This window comes from Nerophis lumbriciformis, linkage group LG04 (genome assembly GCF_033978685.3).
Source record: "Nerophis lumbriciformis linkage group LG04, RoL_Nlum_v2.1, whole genome shotgun sequence".
Classification (NCBI taxonomy): Eukaryota; Metazoa; Chordata; class Actinopteri; order Syngnathiformes; family Syngnathidae; genus Nerophis; species Nerophis lumbriciformis.
This window is the reverse complement of record NC_084551.2, coordinates 23,715,001-23,742,906: the sequence shown is the minus strand read 5'-3', so window position 1 is coordinate 23,742,906 and position 27,906 is coordinate 23,715,001. Positions and strand designations below refer to the sequence as shown.

Genomic DNA, 27,906 nt, shown 5'->3' with positions numbered 1-27,906 from the left:
GCAGGAAGCATGAAGTGCTCTAAAACTTGCTGGTAGACGGCTGCGTTGACCCTGGATCTCAGGAAACAGAGTGGACCGACACCAGCAGATGACATGGCACCCCAAACCATCACCCAACCATGCAAATTTTGCATGGTTTTCCTTTGGAAATCGAGGTCCCAGAGTCTGGAGGAAGACAGGAGAGGCACAGGATCCACGTTGCCTGAAGTCTAGTGTAAAGTTTCCACCATCAGTGATGGTTTGGGGTGCCATGTCATCTGCTGGTGTCGGTCCACTCTGTTTCCTGAGATCCAGGGTCAACGCATTCGTCTACCAGCAAGTTTTAGAGCACTTCATGCTTCCTGCTGCTGACCTGCTCTATGGAGATGGAGATTTCAAGTTCCAACAGGACTTGGCGCCTGCACACAGCGCAAAATCTACCCGTGCCTGGTTTACGGACCATGGTATTTCTGTTCTAAATTGGCCCGCCAACTCCCCTGACCTTAGCCCCATAGAAAATCTGTGGGGTATTGTGAAAAGGAAGATGCAGAATGCCAGACCCAAAAACGCAGAAGAGTTGAAGGCCACTATCAGAGCAACCTGGGCTCTCATAACACCTGAGCAGTGCCAGAAACTCATCGACTCCATGCCACGCCGCATTAACGCAGTAATTGAGGCAAAAGGAGCTCCAACCAAGTATTGAGTATTGCACATGCTCATATTTTTCATTTTCATACTTTTCAGTTGGCCAACATTTCTAAAAATCCCTTTTTTGTATTAGCCTTAAGTAATATTCTAATTTTGTGACACACGGAATTTTGGATTTTCATTTGTTGCCACTTCAAATCATCAAAATTAAATGAAATAAACATTTGAATTCATCAGTCTGTGTGCAATGAATAAATATAATGTACAAGTTACACCTTTTGAATGCAATTACTGAAATAAATCAAGTTTTTCAAAATATTCTAATTTACTGGCTTTTACCTGTATATGCATGACATGGAAGAGACACACATTGTGAACTTATCAATTTGTAATGCCTACTCTTACACTTGTTTTATTCTGTTACACTTATTTTACTGTACAAGATAGCTGTTGATCAGACGTTTTGACCATGGGTCCCCAAAGATTGAACCCTTTGGTGTAAATGCCATGCACCATGATTGTAGGAAATCAGGCACCGCTCATCACCAGGTCTGTGAGGATGTTTTTCAGCGGCAGGAACTGGGAGAATAGTCAGGATAGAGAGAAATTAATGCAGCAATGTACAGAGACATCCTGGATCAAAATCAACTCTTCCCATCCAATCTGATGGACCTTGAGAGGTGCCAAAGGTGCACCAACAAAGTATTGAGCAAAGGCTGTGAATACTTACGTACATCCGTCCATCTATTCATTTTCTACCGCTTGTCCCTGTCGGGGGATGCGGGGGGTGCTGGAGCTGATCCCAGCTGCACTTGGGCGGAAGGCGGGGTACACCCTGGACAAGTCGCCACCTCATCGAAGGGCCAACACAGATAGACAGACAACATTCACACTCACATTCACACACTAGGGCCAATTTAATGTTGCCAATCAACCTATCCCCAGGTGCATGTCTTTGGAGGTGGGAGGAAGCCAGAGTGCCCTGAGGGAACCCACGCAGTCTCGGGGAGAACATGCAAACTCCACACAGAAAGACCCCAAGCCCGGGGATCGAATACAGGACCTTCTTATTGTGAGGCACGCGCACTAAAAAATGTTATGTTTGATTACATTTAATTAAATGTGATTTTTTTTTTTAATTAATTTAATTTAAAAAAAAAAAGGACATTGTCATTATGTAGAATTTTGAGGACATAATGTATTTATTTCATTATGAAATAAGACTAACATAACAAAACTTACAAACAATTATTTCCGGATGCACTGTATATCTATATTCAACCTTTATTTTATCCAGTTTAAGGCAGTTAAGGAAAGATTAGACCAAGCAAAAAAGGCAGCATTTACATGACAAAGATATTGACCTTCAATGATAATCTCTCATCGTCTATCATTTACCAACAAAAATGAGTGCCATAGATCACTTTCAACAGTTCACAAATGCATATATTGTGCAGGGATAATTGTGTTGGAACATAATGTTGGAGATGAAGAAACACTTTAGAAGCGTAAAACATACACAGAGAATGTCTGCAACTTGTAGACTACAGAGCAGACAACGGACAATAAGAAAGCTTTTAGTGGCGTTTCTTTCTTTAGTTATAATTATTGCTATTGTTTGTTAAAATACAGTAATTTGACACTGCATTTTAGAAGAAAAATATATTTGTACATATATTACCCGCCGCGGATATATACCGGTACGGAAGATTTTGTAAATGTTTTTTCTCACATGCCTTGTTTCCAAATGGGGCCTGCAACACTGCAGTAAAACAGCTGATCAAACAAAACAGAAGTCATCGTCATGGACCCACTAGCTGCGGAAGCAAGCTCTCCAATAAGCTAAACAGATTCAATAACTCCACGGTGACGGTTTGGTAAATTTAAGAAACTGAAACAATACAAATAGAATGCCACTGTAAGTTAATAACACTGACACAGACACTTGTAAACAGGTTAGCATATAGGGTTTGAAAGTTTGATGTGGAAACGCATGGCATTGTGGGTCTTGCTGGACTTTAAATAGCTTATTTACGTGGCTCGATACAAGAATGTGCTTAAGTTATGTTTTTTTCTTTAACAAGTTCAAAATATGGCACGAACGTGCGGCATAATTAACTACCACAATTGTTGTAATGATCGCTTCAGGAAAAAAAGGATTCAGTGAGATTTTTCTCATTTCCAGCGTGAAAGCAAAGCCGAAGGCAGTCAGGTTGTGAAGCTAATAAAGAGACGGCCAATAGCCTGGATATCAACTGTGAAACGATCAAGCATACTGTACATGTTAGTGTGTCCACAGCATTTTCACATTGGTAGGTTTGAATCAAAGCCTGTTTTATTCTGTTGCACACATAGCATTTAGTAGGATGTTAGCAAAGCTAAGCTAGCTTCGGGTTACCAACAACGTATAGTATTTAGGAAAAGAGGCATACCCCTATTCATAGACCTATAACTGAGAATACTTAAAATATTTCCCACATTATTGCACAGTGTATTTCAGACTTCAAATATATTTAGTTTGAAACAAATTTCTCCAGGAGAGGCCAAGACACCAAGTCATGTGGACTTACCACTGAAAGGACGACCGTCTTCTCTTTCTGGTGTAAAATTCCAAGGTTTTGCACACACCCATAGTTGGTTTGTCAGTAAGCCTTTACTGACTTGGCATTTAAAAGTGTTTTGCCTGTATAAAAACTGACTCCGTGGACGAAGGAGATATAAGACACGTTCAGCAGCTTGTTCAGTCACCCCTATTGGATGTTCTCCGAGGGATCAATTCCACCATATTTACTTATTTTTTAAGGTGGCGAGCCTTTGAAACAGGGTCCAGTTTGTTTTGGTACAGTCCCTTGATGTTTTTCTTTCGTACAATCCATTTGAATCGAGTTTGTTGGTCTTTCTCACAATACCGCTAGTTGAGTACAGACATGTAAACTAAACCTTAGTCCGGCAACAATGGCTGCCCAGCCCCCACAATGCATTGCGAAATCACATGCCTTTTTGAGCCCTATTATCTATTAGCTATTATTTTACGATAGCATGTACAACTATGCATGAAAGCACTTTTACAGACATCACACATGGGATGGTTTAGTAAGTATGAATTGTTTTAGTTATAATGTAAAACTTATAAACGTTGCTTTGAATGATGGATGAAGAATCCTTCCGAGCACAATCGTTATGAACGGTTATAATTCCTGTTCAGGGCACGAAACAGGAAGTACATTTTAAACCCGCGGCACTTGCAGTGAGCAAAATTGTGCCAAACAATAACACACCTTTTCAATGTTTCTGTCGGAAAAAATATGAAAACTATTTGTTAAATACAAAACATTATGGCCATTTGCATAGACAAATCCATAAATTAGCCTCAATGTTTAAGCCGCAGGCTTCAAAGCGTTGGAAAAAAGTAGCGGCCTATAGTCTGCAAAATACAATATGTGCTTTTACTGACATCTAGTGTGTATGTTTAAGTTTGTATGGTATAGAATGAGTAAAACATCAACACAGTATTTGTTTTCCATTTGTTGTTGACATTTTTTTTTAGGGTAAGTTTACAAGGTACACTTAAAACATTGACAACAAATGAATAAAACCAAAAGTTAATGTTGAAAAAAAAAAGCATTGCAACTTTTCCCGCAAATTCAGGCATTTTAAGCTGCAACAATCACAAAAAAAGCCTGAAGTCATGGAGGTACTGAAATGTACATTATAGACAGACAACCATCCCTGTTCACATTTACACCTGTGGGCAACTTAGTGTCTCCATTAACCTGAATGGTTTTGGAGAAAACTCAATCAATCAATCAAAGTTACGTAGCCTTTAATCACAAATGTCTCAAAGGGCGGCAATAACTATATTCGTGAGAAAAAAAAGAGATGATGCCAACTTCAAAAAGGGAGGCCCAACCCAGGAGCTCCTGCAATTTTGTCAGCTGTATATCCTAAATACTGTACAAGCAATGTCATTCCAGTCCTCTGCATGTACTTAATTTGAATAAAAGTCTGAGCCTTATTAATGCACAGTTTTCACTTTAATTAGATTAAGGGGCACAAGCCACAAAACTCGGTCCCAAAATATGTTTCACTCAGGCAACTGTATCACGCTTCTAAATTTCTACTGTCAGCAGCTCTGCTTTTGTGTGCTCCCTGCTGCCTGAGCTGCGCTGATATTTTAAGAGGATCTAATGATTGGCTGTAATAATGTAAGGTCAGGCGTGTCATGACAGCTGTGTGTCGGGTTGGTATGAATAAATGCCTTTATGTCCCCTTCCCTGCCTGCCGAAGACGAGCAGTTGGTAGAACTTGCCTTGCTCCAGTTGTTTTGTTCTACCAGGTTCAATCACGTGCATGTGTTACGCATGCATCGCAGTGTCAACAACCCGTGTGTGACGCACACCTTTGTTTGCCCTATTGCAACATGCAAAGGTGATTACTATCATATGACCGATTATGACTCACAAATCCTCGATCCACTGCTGAATTTGAGGTTTACGCTCGCTCACGCAAGCAGTTGTGCCATCCTCTTTGTAGGAGTCCGATTGTTTTTTTTGTAAATGGTCTATACCACTCGTTTGAAGGTACATGTATCAAAAAGTGCAACGTGCGTTTAAGTGAGATGTGAACCGTGTGATGTGTTGTTTTGATGGAGTCTCTGCTTATATTTTCCATTGCCTGATTGGTTATATTTTCCTGCAAAGAATATAAACTCTCTTGCCTCTCCTGCTCTGTGCCCAGCCTATTTATGGCTTTGTATGCACTCTGTGTCCTGTGGTTTATAGCTCTTTAGCTCCCCAGGCTATCTATAAGTAGCTGCACCAGCTTACATGTTGCTATTAATACCAGTGGATTAACCACCTGTGATTCACAGGCACCTGTGATTCAGCGACCTGACACGTTTTCAGGAAAAACGCTTCCAAGAAAACTTTGCAATCAGCAGGTCATATAGCTATTTTTTTTCTTAGCCATCCATTAGAGGGATGTTTTTGAAAATACAAACAAAGAGCATCTCCTGGAAAACACTAAACACTCCTGTTCTTTGCAGGACAGCTAAATTGAGGGTTGCAACACAAGTATACTGCTTTTGTTGATTTATAAAATTCAACAGATTTATCTATGAAAACCCTGCTTTGAAACGTGTGACTATATAAATCATCAACATTCTAACATTTCCTGCCAAGAGCCAGCTATTTACTTGCTTGCATTCCCCATTCAGGAAAGGAACAAGACTCCACTCTGCAACTTTATTGTTCCATGTATTTATTTTTACTCCGACACTTTCCAATTATGTTTTTGAATTGTTTTTACCTTGTGCTTTTTTTTTTTTTTTTTTTTTTTTTTTATTGATGGATTTTTCTTAATTTAAGATACTGTTTCATTCCCCACTGAAATTGGGAGCTTTTGCTACCTACAAGTGGCTCTTGTCTCCCCCTGGTGGTGTACCCTTGGCACACAGTTTTGTCGGCTTTGGTTGCAGGGATTTGATGATCAATTCATGAACTTGGATTATTTTCTTTCATGAAGTGTCCCCATTGTAGTTTAGAAAGAGCCAAGTTTTGTGCCCAGTTTACAGAGTAGATAAAACTTTCACAGCATGAAGCAATTAAACAAGAACTTCCCATCAATTGCGCTCACTTCAAACTTTAATACATAACGCTCCTGGAGTCAGTTGAAAAATTCACTTCATGAATTTATATGTGCCTGGAGGTTTTTCACAAGGGCTTTGAAGATAGATTTCTCCTCCGAAAAGAATTTGACTACTGCTTTTTAAGACCTCAGAAAGCAGAATGTTTGATACATGTGTCGAATTTCGAACAAATGCTGACAATATGATGCCTCTGCGGTGAACTCCAGTGCTGAAAGTTGAAAAGTGTTAGGGGCAGGTTTGTGTTTGAACTTGTTATCCTAGAGATTTGCCCTCAAGGCAGAATCTTGTTCATAGTCAAGATAGTCGTGCCTAATTTGTGAAGTGGCAAATTTGGATGCCAATTTGTGTGTACTTATTTATTATATATGTACTGTATATTGGGCTTTCTGTGCTTTCCTGTTGTATGATTGTGCGATTACTCACAGTTGAGGTTAACGGTTGACATCCTGACCACAATAAAATGATAGAGACAATAAAAAGAAGTGGGAAATTCCCAACAATTTCCAGGGATCTTTTCATCCCTCAGCTATTTTTAAAAGAACACATGCAAATTCTTTCATTGTATTCTGGATTGAGGGTTTTGGGGTTTTACCTCAAATTGTAAGAAACTGTGTATTGTTTTTACTTACTGAATGTATTCCTCTTCATGTCTTTTTCAGAGGATGATGTCGATTTAGAGGCCTTGGTAAATGACATGAACTCTTCCCTGGAAAGCCTCTATTCCACCTGTAGTGCTCAGCAGACAGAGTCCACACCGCTACTTCAAAACGGGCAGACCTCGGCTTCCTCCCAACAACACCACAACCATCATTACCCTCACACACACCACACCCAGCTGCGGCAGGGACACCATTTGTCAAGTCATGCCTCCCCTGAGCTTCCCTCCTCCACGTCCACAGACCGATCCCAAGCGAGCCTACAACGGTCACAACCCATGCACATCCTGGCAGTCAGGTAAACGCCAACACTTTGAACGTACCATGTATTTTTGATTAACCTAAATTTGTCCGTCAAGTAAGATCTTACAGATTAACATGCAGGTAGTCACCAAGTCGAGTTGCACGTAATCTTTGAGCCTTCAGCACCATGTTGTTTGTCACAGGTGTCTTAATTCAAGGACCAAGGGCCGCGTAATTTATGTGGCCCTTTAAAGCCTGGAAATAAGACACTTTCTTGCAAAATGTATTTCAATTTTGACAGAAAAAAAATTGTACTACATGGAGCTACAGTTCATAACTGAATATTATTTTAGTATTTGATGCAACAAAATATAAAATTTTGGTCATATTGTAACCCTTTTTGAAATAAATTCAACAATATGTGAACTTTAAAATCTGCTTGTCACCTTGATTTGTGATTCCAAAGTAAGTTTTTCATCCGTTTGTTAGTAAACAATGATCATAATAAAATGAAAAGACAATTGTACAATATCATGAAACAATAATACATTTATATCGTTTTTCGTTTATCACTGTTAATTGGTTCCACGATAAATTAATTTCCGCAAAGTATGAAATGTTTTCATAGCTGGAGCATAAAAAAAAGGTTTATGACCTTCTAAATAATTTTTGTTAACATTATGAGAGCCCTTTACACATGAAATAACAGCCTTTAGTCACCTTTACACTTTTTTAAACCAATATAGTAATGCTGCCGGAGGCTGAGTCAATCAGTGGCCATGATACTGAACAGCGTGCTCTGATTGGTTTGGTCTCCTCTCGTGGCCAATAACACTGTGGTGTTGACATTTTTATGCTTGAAAATGCTGAATTTAGGACCAAAATATTGTAGAATATTTAATATATAATATATATAATCGTTGTTGTGAAGCGACAATATTTGAAGCGCAATGTGGCAAGGAATGACTGTACAGTATGTTTCCCACTTGCAAACGGCCCACTGAGGGCAGCCGTAACTGTGATGTGGCCCACGATGAAAAGGAGTTTGACACCGATTTGTATGTAGTACCATTGTAAATTATTAAGATCATCAAACACTGTTTTCATATTTACAAAGCACACAGAAAAATTTACCAGGCAAAGTACATGAAACAAGAAGCAACGTTTAGTTTAGCATGTTCCTGTCCCTTAAAGGCCTGGAGATAGGCAGAGGTATTGTAGCCAGAGTAGTGGTAGAGCTGGGAGCAGCCAGTGGATTTGACTTTCCCCTAAACATGCTCAGTATTGCTTCTTGTGTTGCTGCGATAAAGCACCTTGTTCCGTTCGGGCTGTCCTTGAAAATTGTAACCGAGACGCTCATACTACAATAATTTACCCATATTTAACCACAAAAATGTAAATCATGAGTTGTTAAAAAAAAAACTGAATCACCGCTTTAGCATTTGGGAAGCACAAAACAATATACGACACAACATAGATCGATACAGTTGATAGACTAAGAGAAAAGATACCCCAATACATGCTTACAGTTTTCATGTAAAACTGTTTTTTGTTTTGATTAAACACTATTATCTCTGCACACCCATCCAATACACACATGTAAACCAGTGGTTACATTTGGGATGGCTACCAGATTCGGCACTATTACAGGCAATGAATTCCGTAGGTACTACTACCGGGTATCGAATTATGTAAAATTAAACGGTGGCATATTTGAAAACCTTTGTTGTTTGTGACGTCACGTCTAGTTGCAGACTAAATACTGGCTCAAACACTTTGCGAGGAAACGAACCCTCAAGCACAAGCGGACTCAGCCAAACTGCCTCTGGTAATGTTGCAATTTTCAATGCCATCAAAGCAAGTATGCCTGATAGAAAACGCTCAATTGTAAAGTAAGGCTTCACTTTTCCAAAATGCGCTATAGCTTGATGCTAATTTACATTGGCTTTGCCATATACATGCTGCTGATTAGGCAAGTTCAACACCTCCAAATTTGGTAATGAAAACTACAACTAGGATGCATGCTACACTTAAATTATTATTATTATTAGCCTTTATTTAACCAGGTAAAATCCCATTGAGATCAAAGATCTCTTTTCCAAGGGACACCTGGCCAAGAGGGCAGCAGCAAGGTTACATTAAAAACAGTAAACAAATACATAAAACATCACATTTACAACATTAAAACTTGCTCACATGACACATGTAGACACAAGGTAGACTGCAATCCTTTCACAGAAGCTTTAAACTCATTCAACGTAACTAGGGTTTGAAGTTTAATGTTCGATTGTAGGTTATTCCAAGCCTTCGGTGCTGAAAACCTAAATGCTTTTTTGCCCAGTTCAGTTCTTACTTTGGGGACGACAAATTGCAGAACATTCATTGAACGAAGATTGTGACTTCCTTGTTTCTTTGTTAAAAGACAAGACAGATAAGATGGAGTGATACCCAGAATGGTTTTGTAGATGAAAACATACCAATGATTGAGGCGTCGAGCACATAAAGATGTCCAGTTAACCATTGAGTATAACACACAATGGTGAGTAAGGGGAGCGCAGTTGGTAATGAATCTCAGTGCCCCGTGGTACACACTATCCAGCTTGTGGAGACAACCAGCAGTAGCATTCATGTACAACACATCTCCATAGTCAATAACAGGTAAAAAGGTTGTTTCCACCAATTTCTGTTTCACAGTAAAAGAAAAGCAAGACTTGTTTCTATAATAAAATCCCAGTAAAAGTTTCAGTTTTTTTACAACATACTGAATGTGCTCCTTAAAACTCAAGTGGTCATCAATTAAAAATCCTAAATATTTAAAAGCAGATACTAACATAATTTGTTGCCCATTTCTTGTTAAAATGTTCTCACACAGTGATGATCTTACAGTTTTTGATGTGGTAAAGAGCATACACTTTGTTTTCTCTGCATTTAAAACCAGTTGAAGATAGCAAAGTTGTTCTTGTACTCTGTCAAATGCATGTTGTAGATATTTAAAAGCCTCAGCAAGAGTGGGTGCTGTGCAGTATATGACAGTATCATCAGCATAGAAATGGAAAGTTGAGTTCGGAATATTCTGTCCAATACAAAACAGTTAGTGTGTGAGTGCATTATTTACAGTATAAACACAAGGTAGGACTCAACACAGGATTATACTCGCAAATTCCGCTTGATGACAGACTACTTTCTAGATAAACAACACCTCATAGCCTACACTATTATATGTATATAACCATCTAACATCTTGACATTGCAACTGCATCGAAAGTATACTATAAAGTACTTGCAAATGAGACTCAGAAATTTACCAAAAAAACAAGGTTTAACAACTGGGAAGCACAGTTATCATCCATCCATCTTCTACCGTTTGTCCCTCTTGGGTGTACAGTCGGGCCAAAGGCAGGGTACACCCAGGACAAATCACCACCTCATCACAGGGCCAACAAAGATAGACCGACAACATTCACACTCACATTCACACTTTAGGGCCAATTTAGTGTTGCCAATCAAGTGCCCCCAGGTGCATCTCTTTGGAGGTGGGAGGAAGCCGGAGTACCCAAAGGGAACCCACACAGTCATTGGGAAAACATGCAAACTCCACACAGAATGACCTCGAGCCCGAGATTCGAACTCAGGACCTGCTTGCTATTAGGCACGGGCACTCACCACTGTTCCACCTTGCTGCCCCACTGTTATTATAATCTACAAAGTTTTAAAAGTTACATAAAAGATAGAATTTATTATTATTAATTATTAAATTATTTTCAATTATTAACATACACAAACCTACTGCTACTCAACGGTACCATATTTCGAAATCGGTTCCCAGATACCTGGAATTGGTACTGTATCGGTTCAAATGTGGAAGGTTCCATACACCTTTTTATCTACCGTACGTCCTTTAAATTCCCTCTTCCTCCTTGTCAGGCCCTGTTTGTTTCAAACCACGAGCCTCTTTCTCGGTTTAAAGAGTCATAGCCCACTGTCTCCCTAAGGCGGTCATTATAGGCTTTTATCATATACATTCAGTGCAGAGCTGTCTGTAATAATTATCCCTGTCAGGACTGCGTGACAGAAGTAGAGGAGAAATGATCAGGTAATGGAGTATTCCGTCTTAAGGACTCTCCCTTTCTCGCCTCTTCTCACAAGCACTCACTTGCGCACAGAATCAAGCCCTGAAGTTCTTATTATTCAGAGCTGACCTCTGGATAACCCTGTTCTCAAGCTCAGATGGGACGACATCAAAAGACTCGTTCCCTTTTGAACTCGCTGGGTTCTACAGAGAGTCTGATAGAGACAGGGAGAAACAGTTGAAGAGAAAGAGTCTCCCACAATGGATCTCTGTGCTTACTATTCACTGCAAAAAAAAGAAAAAGAAAAAAGGATTGAATCCTGAAAAGTTTATGATCAGCTGTCAAACCATCATGCTCCTTCTGAGCCACAAGCTTATATAGTGCGTGTGCCTAATTTAAAAACGGCTTTAAAGCAATGTCTTATTTTATATTGATGTGTGATAAATATTGAATAAAATTAGCCAGCAGGCTGCAGGGGTCTGTGATTTCTCCTGACTTGAAGACTCTTCATTATGGGGAGATCAGACAGAAACAGACATGAGCTTGGATGCTATACAGAAAAAAAATCTTATTTTAACCCTCCTACTTGCACATATTCCACATGTGTCAGCGAGTCTTGCTATTCCCATTTTACCTTATTCAAGCTGCCTAATGGCATGACCTTAAATGTCAGTTCGTATTTAATTTAATAACAAAAATGTGCTGGTCCACAGTTCCACGACCAGGACGAAAACCACACTGTTCCTCCTGAATCCAAATCGGCAGGGTCCTTGAGGGTGCATGGGAGTTTGCCCAACCAGTCTACATGTGTTTTGTGGACTTGGAGAAGACATTCGACCGTGTCCCTCGGGAAGTCCTGTGGGGAGTGCTCAGAGAGTACGGGGTATCGGACTGTCTGATTGTGGCAGTCCGCTCCCTGTATGATCAGTGCCAGAGCTTGGTCCGCATTGCCGGTAGTAAGTCGGACACGTTTCCAGTGAGGGTTGGACTCCGCCAAGGCTGCCCTTTGTCACCGATTCTGTTCATAACTTTTATGGACAGAATTTCTAGGCGCAGTCAAGGCGTTGAGGGGATCTGGTTTGGTGGCTGCAGGATTAGGTCTCTGCTTTTTACAGATGATGTGGTCCTGGTGGCTTCATCTGACCAGGATCTTCAGCTCTCACTGGATCGGTTCGCAGCTGAGTGTGAAGCGACTGGGATGAGAATCAGCACCTCCAAGTCCGAGTCCATGGTTCTCGCCCGGAAAAGAGTGGAGTGCCATCTCCGGGTTGGGGAGGAGATCTTGCCCCAAGTGGAGGAGTTCAAGTACCTCGGAGTCTTGTTCACGAGTGAGGGAAGAGTGGATCGTGAGATCGACAGGCGGATCGGTGCGGCGTCTTCAGTAATGAGGACGCTGTATCGATCCGTTGTGGTGAAGAAGGAGCTGAGCCGGAAGGCAAAGCTCTCAATTTACCGGTCGATCTACGTTCCCATCCTCACCTATGGTCATGAGCTTTGGGTTATGACCGAAAGGACAAGATCACGGGTACAAGCGGCCGAAATGAGTTTCCTCCGCCGGGTGGCGGGGCTCTCACTTAGAGATAGGGTGAGAAGCTCTGCCATCCGGGAGGAGCTCAAAGTAAGGCCGCTGCTCCTCCACATCGAGAGGAGCCAGATGAGGTGGTTCGGGCATCTGGTCAGGATGCCACCCGAACGCCTCCCTAGGGAGGTGTTTAGGGCACGTCCGACCGGTAGGAGGCCGCGGGGAAGACCCAGGACACTTTGGGAAGACTATGTCTCCCGGCTGGCCTGGGAACGCCTCGGGGTCCCACAGGAAGAGCTGGACGAAGTGGCTGGGGAGAGGGAAGTCTGAGCTTCCCTGCTTAGGCTGCTGCCCCCGCGACCCGACCTCGGATAAGCGGAAGAAGATGGATGGATGGACAAAAATGTGGTGCCTCATCCCCACCATTGCACCATTCACCAATACGTTTCTATCACTTTTGGGAACATCGTTTTCATTATTCTGACAACAAACCGGCCTACAATAAAACCGCAATATTTGATTGAAAATTGAGTTTCTCTTAAATGGTCACCTTGGCTATAAATCAGACCAGAGTGCACATTTTTCAGTCTCTGCTGCTGTCATCCCCTAAAAGCCTTACTGCTAATGAAAGCATTCATTTTGACCAAAACATCAAATTACCCTGATGCATATGAATTCAGAGAAGGAGAGAAGTTGGAGCAGTGGCAGTATCTCAATTTACGTGTTTCTATATTCCATCCTTCAGGAGGTTGCAGGAGGAGCAGCAGCTGAGGACGTCCTCTCTCCCAGCCATTCCTAACCCTTTCCCTGAGCTTTGTAGTCCGGCCAGCTCACCTGTTCTTAGTCCTGGATCACTACCTTCCGGAGAACCCCCCACTGGAATATATGTAAGTGCAACATTCACTTGCAAACACCACTGTAGCGCAGTTTAAACTTAGGGCCGAAAAATCCGTTAACATTAAAAAATTCCTCCAATACCTACTACAAAAAAACTCTCCAAGTGTGGCGAGATTACCTTTACTGTGCTGTTGGGTTCACGGTTCAAAGAGTTTATTGTGATATGCACAATACCAAACATGTTTCATCTTTCTTTGCTGTCCACACTAGGTGGGTTAGATTGTACAAACCTTTTCTACTACGTGCTGTAAACTCCCCCTGAGTTCATTGTAAACAAGCATGGTGCCGATCGTGTGGGACTTCTTCTCTGTTTTCGCGTACCATTTGCACCAAATGTTTTGCAATTATTACACAAAGAGGGGAAAAAAAAGCACCAAACTTCAACACATCAAACCTTATCAGCCAGCTGAATCGCTACGGCGGTGTTTTGAAAGCCTACGAAGACGCCTGCTGCTAAAGAAGCTGCCGCAGAGAAAGGCACAGGGTTTGTTCCTGTCGCCTTAGCGTTTGAAAAGTGAGATGACCCGAAGGCTAAAGCAATCTGTGATTCTATCATGGAAATGATAGGTGCTGGATGACCACCCCGTAGCCATCATTGAAGATACAGTACTGGCTTTTGTCAGGACAAATCTACAGGTACAATTAGTCAATTCCACTTGTCTTACTTCCAGGTGTGCACACACTACATTTAAATCGGAATTTAAAAAAAGTTGATGTAAGTAACTTATCAATTATTGGTATTAGTATTGGCTTTAAAAAATATATATGTCGTGCATCCCTTGTTAAACCACTTCTCTTTTCAGGAACTGGTTTAGTTTTATTTGATAGCCTTGTCATTTCTGCTTTCAACCCACCATTTAAAATGCATGTGGTTGTGCTGGATGCAAAAAAGTACCCACGTAAATCCTTTGGTAAAGAGCACAGGACATCTGCAAGGAATCTAAGTGTGTTTTGAATGACATATTTTCTAACCAAGCCACAGCTGTGTCGTCTTTGTTGTTTAGAGAAATGCGGATTTGGAATATCATAAATCAGTTGCACTTAGTGGTCCGCTGTGTGTTCCACATGTACTTTTAGGAATTTCCCTAGCAAGCCTATCCCATGATTTGCTCATCTCAGGCTGGTAGGCATGATCTCTACAGTACATACATGTGCACCAAATAGTATGTCTGTCCTGTATTTAGGCTTGTTGTCTGCCTGTGCCTTTTCCACTTGTGTCTAAGATTATGACACCAGCCTGTCTGTTTCCGGAGTTTGAAGCCTCTCTAGCATCATCATAGTCGTTAACGGTCTTGTCATGTGGTGCAAGCCAAGGCTAATTCCGGTAACGTACTAGTTTACAGTAATGTGTGACCAAATGATTTATCATAAGTAGTTTGTCTGTGATCCTGTCACAGAACTAAGGCTGTGCGATATGACTGAAAACTGTATCACGATATAAGTGTTTTATATTGGTCGTCATCAATAATTATTGGTAGTTGTTTGCCCAATGGAAAATATAGACCAGGAGAAAAATATATTAAATGTTAAAAAAATGTATTTCAAATGTAATGTTCTTTTGATTATAATCCCATCAGCAAAAATTAGGAATGTGTAAGAAAAGCTTCATAAAGTTTAAGCAAAATAGTATAAAATGTGAAAATGTAAACATAAAGAAGCCTGAGAAGAATTTTTTTGTTGCAGGTTTACTACCAGGAAGTTATGTGGTGTGTGTAACACTTAATTTGGTCCGTTATTCTTATTAAAGTATGGAAATTAATTTATGTTGGGCTGTATTTATCATTTAAATATTATTGGACCAAAATATTATTTTAAAGTAGCACATTTGTTATATTTTGTTACTTATTTTATTTATACAGTCCTGTTGTTTCCGTAACATCCGAAAAGGGAACGGACGAGGATTGAAAAGAAAAGATGACCGCGGCGAAGGACTACAGTCCGTTTTGAAAGAAATCCAAAAAAGTGCCATATTGTCAAGGTGACTTTTTCCTGTTTTATCGACAATTTCTTCATTCTCTGCCGCACTCATTGTCTCACTCCATGCAGAGAATCAACCGCAAGATGGTGCAACCAAACTTGATAGATAGCGTTTCCCTCCCAATGCTCACCGATCACTTCTTCTTTTGCTAGGTTACCGGTGCCTTTGTTCATGCAACCAACCATGCATATATAATAATAATAATAATACCTGGGATTTATATAGCGCTTTTCTAAGTACCCAAAGTCGCTTTACATGTAGAACCCATCATTCATTCACACCTGGTGGTGGTAAGCTACTTTCATAGCCACAGCTGCCCTGGGGTAGACTGACGGAAGCGTGGCTGCAATTTGCGCCAACGGCCCCTCCGACCACCACCATCATTCAATTCACCGGTGTGAGTGGCACCGGGGGCAAAGGGTGAAGTGTCCTGCCCAAGGACACAACGGCAGCGATTTTTTGGATGGTAAGAGGCGGGGAGCGAAACTGCAACCCTCAGGTTTCTAGCACGGTTGCTCTACCCACTACGCCATGCCGCCCCTTATATACTGTATATATGTATGTGTGTGTGTGCGTATGTATATGTGCACACATTATATATATATATATATATATATATATATATATATATATATACATATATATATATACTATATTGCCAAAAGTATTTGGCCACCTGCCTTGACTCACATATGAACTTGAAGTGCCATCCCATTCCTAACCCATTGGGTTCAATATGATGTCGGTCCACCTTTTGCAGCTATTACAGCTTCAACTCTTCTGGGAAGGCTGTCTACAAGGTTGTGGAGTGTGTTTATAGGAATTTTCGACCATTTTTCCAAAAGCGCATTGGTGAGGTCACACACTGATGTTGGTTGAGAAGGCCTGGCTCTCAGTCTCCATTCTAATTCATCCCAAAGGTGTTCTATCGGGTTCAGGTCAGGACTCTGTGCAGGCCAGTCAAGTTCATCCACATCAGACTCTGTCATCCATGTCTTGATGACATGGAATGGGCCCGCTCCAAACTGTTCACACAAGGTTGGGAGCATGGAATTGTCCAAAATGTTTTGGTATCCTGGAGCATTCAAAGTTTCTTTCACTGGAACTAAGAGGCCAAGCCCAACTCCTGAAAAACATCCCCACACCATAATTCCTCCTCCACCAAATTTCACACTCGGCACAATGCAGTCCGAAATGTACCGTTCTCCTGGCAACCGCCAAATCCTCCCAACCTAACAATCATCAACCCGGAGGTTGGGTCTTGGGCGCAGTTGGGTGTTCCAACAGGACATTGACCCCAAACACACGTCAAAAGTGGTAAAGGAATGGCTAAACCAGGCTAGAATAAAGGTTTTAGAATTGTATATATATATATATATATATATATATATATATATATATATATATATATATATATATATATATATATATATATATATATATATATATATATGTATATATATATATACCTGTGTGTGTATATAAATATATATACAATTCTAAAACCTTTATTCTAGCCTGGTTTAAAGTTTGATATATATATTCTAGCCTGGTTTAAAGTTTGATATGTATATATATATATATATATATATATATATATATATATATATATATATATATATAAAGTTTGATATATATATATATATATATATATATATATATCAAACTTTTTATCCAATACATTTTTATTGATATCAATGATATGTACACCGCGATATAGATTGATATCATTTTATTGGCCCCACTCCTACACAGCACCCCACTAGCACTTCCAGTAACGGTAATATTTTAATCGAAAATGCACGTCTCAGTTTGATATTAGCGGCTTAATAATTAGAGTTGATAAAGTTAATTTAGAAGTGGTGTAAATGCTTTTAAATGCTTAATGTTGAACTCAGCCTCTAAGTCTTAAATTTCATTCAAGTTCAAGGTCATCATGTGAGGAGAAGTTGCTTATTTCCATGTGGAGAGGTTTAAGGCTTATTACTAGCCGTGGCATGGATTCAGTTGTACATGTTACATTTTAGCTTTAAAGGTCAAAAGGTCCAAAATTAATGTCTCTCAGAGTGACATAAGTATGACTCAGAATAAGTAGGGCAGGCAGGACAAGAATTGTGTTGATGTTTGAATTCCCAGACGGCCTGTTAAGAGTGCAATGTGGACCAGGAAATGGAGCGGGGGTTTGGAGGAGGTGCAACATTTGTAAATGATCAGCATAGGTAAAGTTTTAAGATTTTTACAGTAAGAAATCGTTTGAATATAAGTCGGTCCAGCTGATCCAGAGCCCACTTTGCACTTTGTCCCCTCAGCAATGCGTCTCTGACAGAAACCATAAAGTGTCTGACATGGGTCACAATTATGGCTTCGCTTCATGAAAGACATCCTTGTTTTAATGCTCATGTGCTGAAAGCTGTGCTAGTGTTGTATTTTTTCCCCTTCATTTGGACAAAACATTTGCAATTACAACGAAGAATTACAAGAAAGATCTGTGGAGAATTCAAGTTCATGTGCATGTTTACAGTCTACACACTGTGCAAACGTGTGTGTGTGGGTGTACTTCTCACCCATCATGCCTATGGCTCCATTTGTTTTCTGGTTGAGTGTGATGTGTGTTTGCAGCTCCGTCTGCTTGTTTGCCTTTGTGAGTTCTGTAAACTATTTACAGAATTGGCAGTGTCCGTCCATTGTTGATAGCAGTGGAAAGTATGTCTCATTGTGGTTGTTCTTCAGTGGAAATTCAACTCAGCACCTTTCTACTCAGAAAACCTCCCACAGAGCTGTCCCATCAACATGTGCCCCTGGATGTGTGCGAACCCAGTAACATGCATTCTTCATAAGCAAAATGTTCTTCCTTGAGCGATTCTAAGACTAAAATGATCTGTTGAGTGTTGACAAGTAGGTAAATTATTTGTCCCTCCCACTCTCCACAACCTCTGACCTTTGTTTTAAACACCGGTGACAACAGCCTTGATTTCTCTTTGTCTGTCCTCCTCTCCGTCCTTGCCTCCTCACATACATGTCCAATCAGCCGGCGTGCTGAGAAGTTTTTGTATTTGTTTTACTGAATTTTCCGACCTCCAGGCGCTCTCTGACAGACGCATACCTCCCCCTCTCTTTTCCAACTCCCTCGCTTCTGCGCTGGAGCCATGAGGAAGCAGAACACAGCTTTCTGGAATGATTGGGCAAGCTGATGGTTGTGGCCGTGTGAGTTTTAATTACCTCCATTTCACCAACTGTTGTCCTGGCTTGCTGGATTTTGTCCCCCACCCCATCATTTGTACATTCTCTCTCATGCTTTTTCAGCTATAAAAGGGATGTAAATTAACTTAATAACTGATTTATTCAATGACTCTAAATGACTTTCCCACATCAATTATTGATTTTAACAGTCTGACTTGCTCCTTAATATCCTTTACGTAAAGGACATTAAAAACTGTATACAAAACATTTATATTCTGTATGTAGTAGCTTTTATTGGCCCCACTTACAGTATGTTCTGTAAGTGTGACTGAGCATACTTTGCAATAGACTTACAGTGGTTCCTTGACATTCTAGTTTGATTGCCTTAATTTCCAGGGCTATTGCTTGTATTCCAACACTTGACTTCTTCCTGTGAACAGCTCCACTAATGGACATTGGAGTGTTTCTTTCAATACAGCTCCACTAATGGACATTGGAGTGTTACTTTCAAAGTTTCAAAATTAAAGTATTGCTAGAAACATAATTTTATATGGGACCTCATTGTATTATATGTATAGTACATGTTGCAAAAAGAAAAAAGCATAAAACACCACCAGAATTAGAGATATTACAAGTCAAAGTGATGAAGCTTAGTGTTACGCACATGACTTGGTGTAACTAAACATTACCCTATAAGATGAAGACAATTGCATTTTATTGATATTTGAAATGTATTCAATGTTTATAAATGAATATTTAAATATACAAAATGTGAAAAAGGGAATAAATATTCAAAATAAGATCATTAAATGAAATCTAGTTTGGTTTCGCCATCATCAGCGCAATACAAGGTTGTAAAAGTCTCAACTACAATTCTAACTAAGATGTCAAAAGCAAACTGAAATCAAATACACACAGCTTAAAGATTGATCAATACCTATTTAAATTTAGTAATACATAAATATGATGATTTATCAAAATATAAAATAGATATACCTGAACAGAACGCTCATGATGGTTACACCAAAAAGTAACGCTATGAATCGCGTTTTTCCAAGTTTTTGGGGCATTTTTATGCTATTTCCAAGCATCTCCTTTTTATTATCGTTGATTTTAAATGGTCAAACTAATGCATATTATATATGCATGCCCTAGTAAACAAAAAAAAAAGTCATATTTATTTTGATTGTTACATTTTGAAGTGCATTTGTGCAGGTGGGTGCGAATGTACCCATTACCAGAGCTGTACACTCCTGGAAGTGAAAAACAGTGGTGGTCAACCAAGCCAAGATGGCTGTTGTGCAGCACACAAACTGAGTATGCAAGGGGCCTAAATCTTCCTGCAAAAAGTAAATAAAAGCAAAAAAGTCAACTATGCAATGGAATCTATTATTTTGATAAAGTTATTTATCGAGTGATATCAAGGATTATCCATCGGTGGAGTTCCCAGACAAATTTAACTATCTTGTGCTTCGACGTCATTCTCCACGGCAAAACAGATGAAAACTTGGGAAAGCATGGAGGTATACAACTTATTTGTGTGTGGCTGGTTCAAGGAAATTGGTATCAAGAATCACCCGGATAAATCATGCGTTGTTTTTGCTCAGGTAAAGTTGCATCTCATGATTTAGGTTTATAAAAAAACCTAAATCATATTTATAATAAAAGAACAGAAAAGTAGCCTCTGCGCATGCGTATAGCATAGATCCAACGAATCGATGACTAAATTAATCGGCAACTATTTTTATAATCGATTTTAATCGATTTAATGGATTAGTTGTTGCAGCCCTACTAAACAGACTCATTAACTCCAAGGTGACGTGTTGGTGAATTTACGGAACTGAAACAATACAAAAAGAATGCCACTGTAAGTTAATAATACTAATATAGTCACCTGTAAACGTGTTAGCATATTAGCCAATGCTAACGACGATAGCTTGATTTCATTACGATAGCATGTACAATTATGCATGAAAACACTCTTACAGACATCACGCATGGGTTGGTGAAATACGTATGAATTGTTTTAGTTACATTGTAAAACTTAAACATTTTGCTTGGAATGATGAATGAATAATCATTTTTAGCAGAAACGCAATGGAAGGTTATAGTTTTGGTTCAGGGCATTAAACAGGAAGTACATTGTCAACCTGCAGTGAGCAAACTCGTCCAAAAGATGGCACCATTGCAGAAACAATAACACATGTTTCCAGTGTCTCTGTCAGTTTAATATAAAAACTAATTGTGGAATACAAAATATTATGGCCATTAGGAAAGAAGTATCCATAAATTAACCGCACTATTTTATAAGCTCCAAGATTCAAACCATTGGAAATACTGTAAGTAGCGGCTAATAGTCTGAAAAATACAATAATTATATGAACTTGTAATACTCTAAAATCTCTATCAGTTGTCCCCATTGAAATTTATTGAAACAATACATTTGTTCTGGGCCTACCAAAACACCACCGTTTTAACTCGTAACATTCTTTTTAATGAGAAAGTCAAATTTCAAGATAACGAATATTGTAGCAAAAACAATACTACAAGTAATTATAGTAGTGTAATAATAATGTACCACATTTACCTTGGAGAGCTGACTACGGTATTACTATTGAACTGCCTTTCCGTCAAACACACTATCAGCAGCTTCTCGATTGGCCCTTTGCCACCAAAAGTTCAGGAACTTTAGGTTTCTTGAAGCTCTAGTTCGTGGAACTATAGATTTCTGTAGAAGTGTGTGGTTTGTATTTCCACCAAATGTCACAGTTCAGGGTAGTTTATAGAAATCAGGCTGATGACGACTGGAGGAGTGGTTTAGTATATTACTACACTGATACCATGTAAATAAACAGACAATATTAGGATATTTACTTACTAAAAAAGTAAGTAAATGAAATATAAATCACCGAATTGTTAATAAAAAGTCAGGATTTTGTCCGCAATGTTAAACAGTCAGAAAGTTGTCCTCTCAGTAAATGATGAATTCATGAGAGTCAGGCGATTCATTTTCGTTCATTTCAACTGTAAATATCAATATATGAATAACCGATGTCAGTGTTCATCTCCCGCAGACAACACAAACACATCGGCTTTAGCTTTAGCATTAGCATTCTGTTCATCCAGGTTGAGGTTAATAACTACACAAATGCAGTGTCACTGACTACTTTTACAACATGTAATATAATAAATAATTAATATGTATTGTTATTTACCTTTGTTCTACTCTTGTACTGCCACATTTACTTCACATCTCTTTAACAAAGTCTCAGAGAAGTAAGCAGCTGTTGTCGTTGCTTCGAGTCCGGCTTCGCACTCCTCCGTAAATACGTTTAACAGAGTCCGTCCATTTCTGGTAGATTTGCGTATCGAAATTAAGTTTGTAAACAGTAATAAACAATAAACTGCATAGAGTTTAAAGACTAAGGCGGAGTAAAAACACTGCAAGATAGTTACACCGATTAGCGTTCTTCAGCACAAAATGCCCCACAATGGTTCCTGCAAGACGAAAATTCATTTCGTTCTTCTTTCTCTCCCTTGTCAAGTATGTTTTAAAAGAAATACACAAAGAAATAAGAGATAAACAAGTCGTCTAGAATTCTGTAAATGGCGGTCCCGTGTTCGAAAAATACGTTTTCGGAACGCCCCCAACGGTGTTCAAACAATCAGCATCCGACTGCACAGCCCACCCCTGATAAGGTTCCAAGAACCTTCCAAAAGTCCCACCTGGCTTGCAGGAACTCTGAAAAGTTCCTAAAGAACTAAATCTACCCAGGTAGCTTTTGGTGAAAAAACAGGGGACACTTTATCTACCCGAGTAAATGGGAAAAATCCTGTAAACGTTTCTGCAGTAGAAAAGGGCCTCATATCCTCATGGATCAATGTCCGCCGTTTAAAAAATATATTTTAACACCCTAGGCTAGCGTTCTAGCTTTTAGGCCCAAACATACTCGGAGGGATTTTATACCAAATGGAGTCTGCAGAAGTCTCTGTGTACTCAAAGTACTGACAGTCAGCTACATTTTGCCACCACAGCATATCATAAAATCAATGTATGGATTAAATGTTTTCCGTGACTTAACTGTGAGACAATAACTGGCTACAACACTTTGCTCGGAGCATCCACTAGCAAGTACACGGCGATAGCCATCTTCTGTGCATCTCTTTTGGCATTGAACGGCCGTATGTAACACTGTATTTTTATACAGTATGTAACACTGTATCTTTATACAGTGTTAGTGTTACCGAGCTATACAGTGGGGCGGTATAGCTCGGTTGGTAAAGTGGCCATGCCAGCAACTTAAAGGTTCCAGGTTCGATCCCCGCTTCTGCCATCCTAGTCACTGCCGTTGTGTCCTTGGGCAAGACACTTTACCCACCTGCTCCCAGTGTCACCCACACTGGTTTAAATGTAACTTAGATATTGGGTTTCACTATGTAAAGCGTTTTGTCACTAGAGAAAAGCGCTATATAAATATAATTCACTTCACCATTTTACTGCTTTGCAAAGCCAGCAGTTAGAGCAGCTCAACTTCCTTGTCATCAGTGAAGGCGCCATGACAGAAAAATGTAAACAACACGCAAAGATGTGGGTTAATGTAGTGTTTCACGAATATTTCACAGGTAACAACAATACAGCAATGCGCCAACTTTGAAAGCTTTGATGATTGCAGACTTGCAATCTTTCTGCGTTGAGTCTGCTCCTCCTACATTACTTTGTACTCTTGTAGTTTGTCGATCCCAATCAAGGAGTGCACAATAACCATTCAAGTTAGGTATTTATCTATTTTCGAATTTAGTACAAACCAATTTTTTTTATGGATTGACCAGCAGTTATTCTTTTGATATGAATTTTTACAGGGTGCTGTGGGACATAATAAAGACTGGCAACTGCTGCTGTAGATGCAGAAATCCAGTTTTGTCTCAAACCTATTAGTGCCTCTGTGCTTGGTGGTGCAAGCAAGAGTGTTGTTACATTTACTTGGAAGCTGTGTCCTTGAAGTCAGCCAAGTCCTTCCAGTGTGGGAACATTCATTTGATCGCAGTGTTGCCAGATTTTGTTGGATTTACTGTACTTGGACAGGATGTCCTCAAGATCGCAGTACTCGCTACCATTGCACGATCCTCACGTCCTGCCTTTCTGGTCTGTGTCTGCTTATCTTGCATGTGGTCGGCCTATCTTTGGGTGTCAGTGCTTTTCATTTTGTGAGAGGCACAAAAATATCTTGGCTTCAATCGCTTCACTTCTTCCCTCTCCTCCTCATGTGAAGCTCACTTAAAGTTTCTGTCTTAACTTTTGGGCTGGTCATTTCAAAATGTGGAAAATTTCTGAACAAAATTATGAAAAATATGGGATTTTATGATCACAAATCGCTGTTCAATGAAAAAGAGACTTTATACAGGCATTGAACCCATGTCATGAGTCAGCATCATTTACTATCAAACTTGACTATCGACTCCGAAAAACACACTAAGTACTTCATGAAATATTTTCATAACTTATGGGATGATACATGGACTTACAACTAATTAAATGGCATGTCATGGCCTGAGGGAGACTATATCGCTTTCACTGGCACTTAGCAACTTTGAGGAGTGCTGACTTACTTTTACGGCAAACATCACTCCCCCTTTCCCCATTGGTTAAAAAGACGGAAGTCGATGTAAATGCCTATGTGCAATTACTGCTATAATGGCAGAAGCTGCAAAACAAGCAAAGAAACACATTTTTTTGTTTGAGGGGACAAAAAAAACAAAAAGGGAGCCGACCCGGATAAAAGGACAGTCAATGATCAACATTGGCCCGGCTTGCACTGGCTGGCGTGAGCTCAAAGACAAGGGAGGATTTCAGACCGGTGCTGCCTTGACTCTGTTCCTACTGGACTAGTAAGTAATTGTTGATGCTCAAATCTAAGTAATAATGGTAATGTTAGCTATTGTAAAATTGTGTGACAGCAATAAAAAGCCACCAGCTTGTTAGTTCGCAGTTTCACACTGACACCAGCCATGCAACAAACTCAAAAGTACTTTATAATGAAAAAAACAAGGCGATGATTGCAAACCGCAAATACAAAGTTTGAGTAAAATATGTAGGTTCCAACTGCAGAAGGTTCAGTTATACTGACTGACTAACCCTATGCGCTGGTCCTTGTGAGAAATGTGGCCTTCCTTCAGGCAAAGCACTACCGCTTTGGTCTATTGGCGCCGTCAAAATCAACCAAAACTGAAAGTTCTTAAGTTTGGCTTTAAAATAAACACACAATTCTAGACTCTCTCGCTTATAGTTGAGGCATTCGTGTTGGATCATGTCATTTCTTTCTTTTAATTACACAAATATAGATTTTTGGCAGCGATGTCTTCTCCATTGTCTTCATGTCCATTCATCTATTTCGCCTTGTTGAGCTGGTTGACTCACATAACATCTCGCCCCAGAGCGTTGTCAAGTCGGGCGGACAGAATTGCTGTAGTAGCGGCAGTACTGGAGAGGATTTTTTTAAATGGAAGGCAAGAAAACCTGGACAAAAAACGTTATTTGGAAGAAAAACAAAAAAATTGACTAGGTATATTCACTGATGAAGAAATACATGGCCTAAAAAAATATTGCTAAATAGACAGTGGAGGTGGGCTTGGCACTGGTAACGGAATATCCAGTTGAACTGGTTTGAATACAAATTAATTTGTCATGTGGCTTGTCAGTATCTTGTATTTGTGGCACTGCCAAGCAAACGATTGCAGTGGTGAGAGCTTGACTTAAAAAAAAAAAGGTGTTGAAATATAAAGGCAATGAACGAGTTCACATTGCATTAGTCCACATTTAATCGTCAATTGTAAAGGATTTACAGTTAAATATGTACATATCGGGGTGAGGAAAGATTCACAGTATATAATGATCAAAGTGAGAGTAGTATTGCCCTTTGTTATATTTATATTTTATTTCTTACTGAACATGTTTCAATCTGTTTTTCCCTGCTTATGTTTTTGGATAGTGACCATTAAATATTTTAGTTTCATGTATACATTGTTGCAAGGTTTCATGCATCATGCTGTGTAACTCTACTGTGGAACCTTGTTTTACGAATTGGTTTTGGTCTGAATTGGTTCTTGAACATGGTTTGTAAATGGAAAAGTTTGTATTGTGAAGCAGAGTTGGCCTTGAAAAATAATGTAAACATGAATAATAGGTTGCAGCCTCGACAAAAGTCCATATTTTGGTTAAGGTTTGTACACTTCGGACTCAATATAAAGTACTGAAATCTACCAACATTGACAAGTAGCTGAATGAAAGGGACAGACACATACAGAGGGAGAGAAAGACAGTGGCTCCAGAAATGTGTGGTGTCTTCACAATTAAAACTTGTTGTGGCACGGTTACGGGGCCTTCTTCTTCAATCTTAGCCAATCATATTTACGAGCGCCATTAATATACAGTGCTCCTCGCAAATAGTCTTTTATTTTTAAATCCACAGGAATTCCCCCCATTTTTCCACACTGGTATGTTGGCTTTTGTTGGGGACTCATTTTGACTTATCAGAATGAACAAAACTACTCAAAACGGGAAAAATACACAAAAAAAAGGCGCACACACTGCAGCGCTGAGACGTGAGTGGAAGGCTCTGTCTCTGTTACAATGATGCACCCTACGTTTTTGTCTGCAGTTGCGAAAATTAATGACAGAAAGAAGCGTTTGTACAAAGATGGTTCACATACGAAGGCATATATGGGCCAATCCAAAAGTTTGTAAATTTAAAAAGTTTGGAATTAGAGGAGTTTGTAAAGCGAGGTTCCTCTGCATATGGAAATACACTTTTCTGCCTAAATTCCTTATTTTTAACATATGCAAGACTTTTTTTTTGTTAAAGTGTCTTTTCCTATTTATACTGATATTGTTAGAGAAGGTTGCACAAATGTGCACTTAAAGGGGAACATTATCACAATTTCAGAATGGTTAAAACCATTAAAAATCAGTTCCCAGTGGCTTATTATATTTTTCTAAGTTTTTTTCAAAATTTTACCCATCACGCAATATCCCTAAAAAAAGCTTCAAAGTGCCTGATTTTAACCATCGTTATAAACACTCGTCCATTTTCCTGTGACGTCACATAGTGAAGCCAACACAAACAAACATGGCGGAAAGAACAGCAAGCTATAGCGACATTAACTCGGATTCAGACTCGGATTTCAGCGGCTTAAGCGATTCAACAGATTACGAATGTATTGAAACGGATGGTTGTAGTGTGGAGGCAGGTAGCGAAAACGAAATTGAAGAAGAAACTGAAGCTATTGAGCCATATCGGTTTGAACCGCATGCAAGCGAAACCGACGAAAACGACACGACAGCCAGCGACACGGGAGAAAACGAGGACAAATTCGGCGATCGCCTTCTAACCAACGATTGGTATGTGTTTGTTTGGCATTAAAGGAAACTAACAACTATGAACTAGGTTTACAGCATATGAAATACATTTGGCAACAACATGCACTTTGAGAGTGCAGACAGCCCAATTTTCATCAAGTAATATATTCTGTAGACATACCCTCATGTCAGCAGGCCAGGGAAGCTAGGGTCGATATTCTTCTCTTGATCATCTTCGGTGGCATAAGGGACGGTGTGAGCCAAGACATCCAGGGGGTTTAGCTCGTTCGTCTGCGGGAACAAACCGCCATTGCTTGCCGTGCTACCGAGGTCCTTTGTCCCTGAATTGCTCACACACACTGGCAGATTCAATGGGGGTCTGGTGGCACATTTCTTTGACTTTATCGTTGGAAATGCATCTGCTTTGAGTGTCGCAGGATATCCACACATTCTTGCCATCTCTGTCGTAGCATAGCTTTCGTCGGTAAAGTGTGCGGAACAAACGTCCAATTTCTTGCCACTTTCGCATCTTTGGGCCACTGGTGCAACTTGAATCCGTCCCTGTTCGTGTTGTTACACCCTCCGACAACACACCGACGAGGCATGATGTCTCCAAGGTACGGAAAACAGTCGAAAAAACGGAAAATAACAGAGCTGATTTGACTCGGTGTTTGAGAAAATGGAGGATTGCTTCCCGATGTGACGTCACGTTGTGACGTCATCGCTCCGAGAG

At 39.8% G+C, this 27,906-nt stretch overlaps 1 protein-coding gene across 11 annotated transcripts in view; it reads left to right on the top strand.

The window, feature by feature from the left end:
- Nucleotides 1-27,906, top strand: part of grb10b (growth factor receptor-bound protein 10b) — a 165,623-nt gene that overhangs the window by 81,581 nt on the left and 56,136 nt on the right. For all 11 annotated transcript variants that reach the window (XM_061951046.1, XM_061951047.1, XM_061951054.2 and 8 more), the window contains 2 exons: nucleotides 6,934-7,228; nucleotides 13,511-13,652. In XM_061951046.1, the coding sequence (XP_061807030.1) occupies nucleotides 6,934-7,228; nucleotides 13,511-13,652 (437 nt within the window). The remainder of the gene's footprint in view (nucleotides 1-6,933; nucleotides 7,229-13,510; nucleotides 13,653-27,906) is intronic.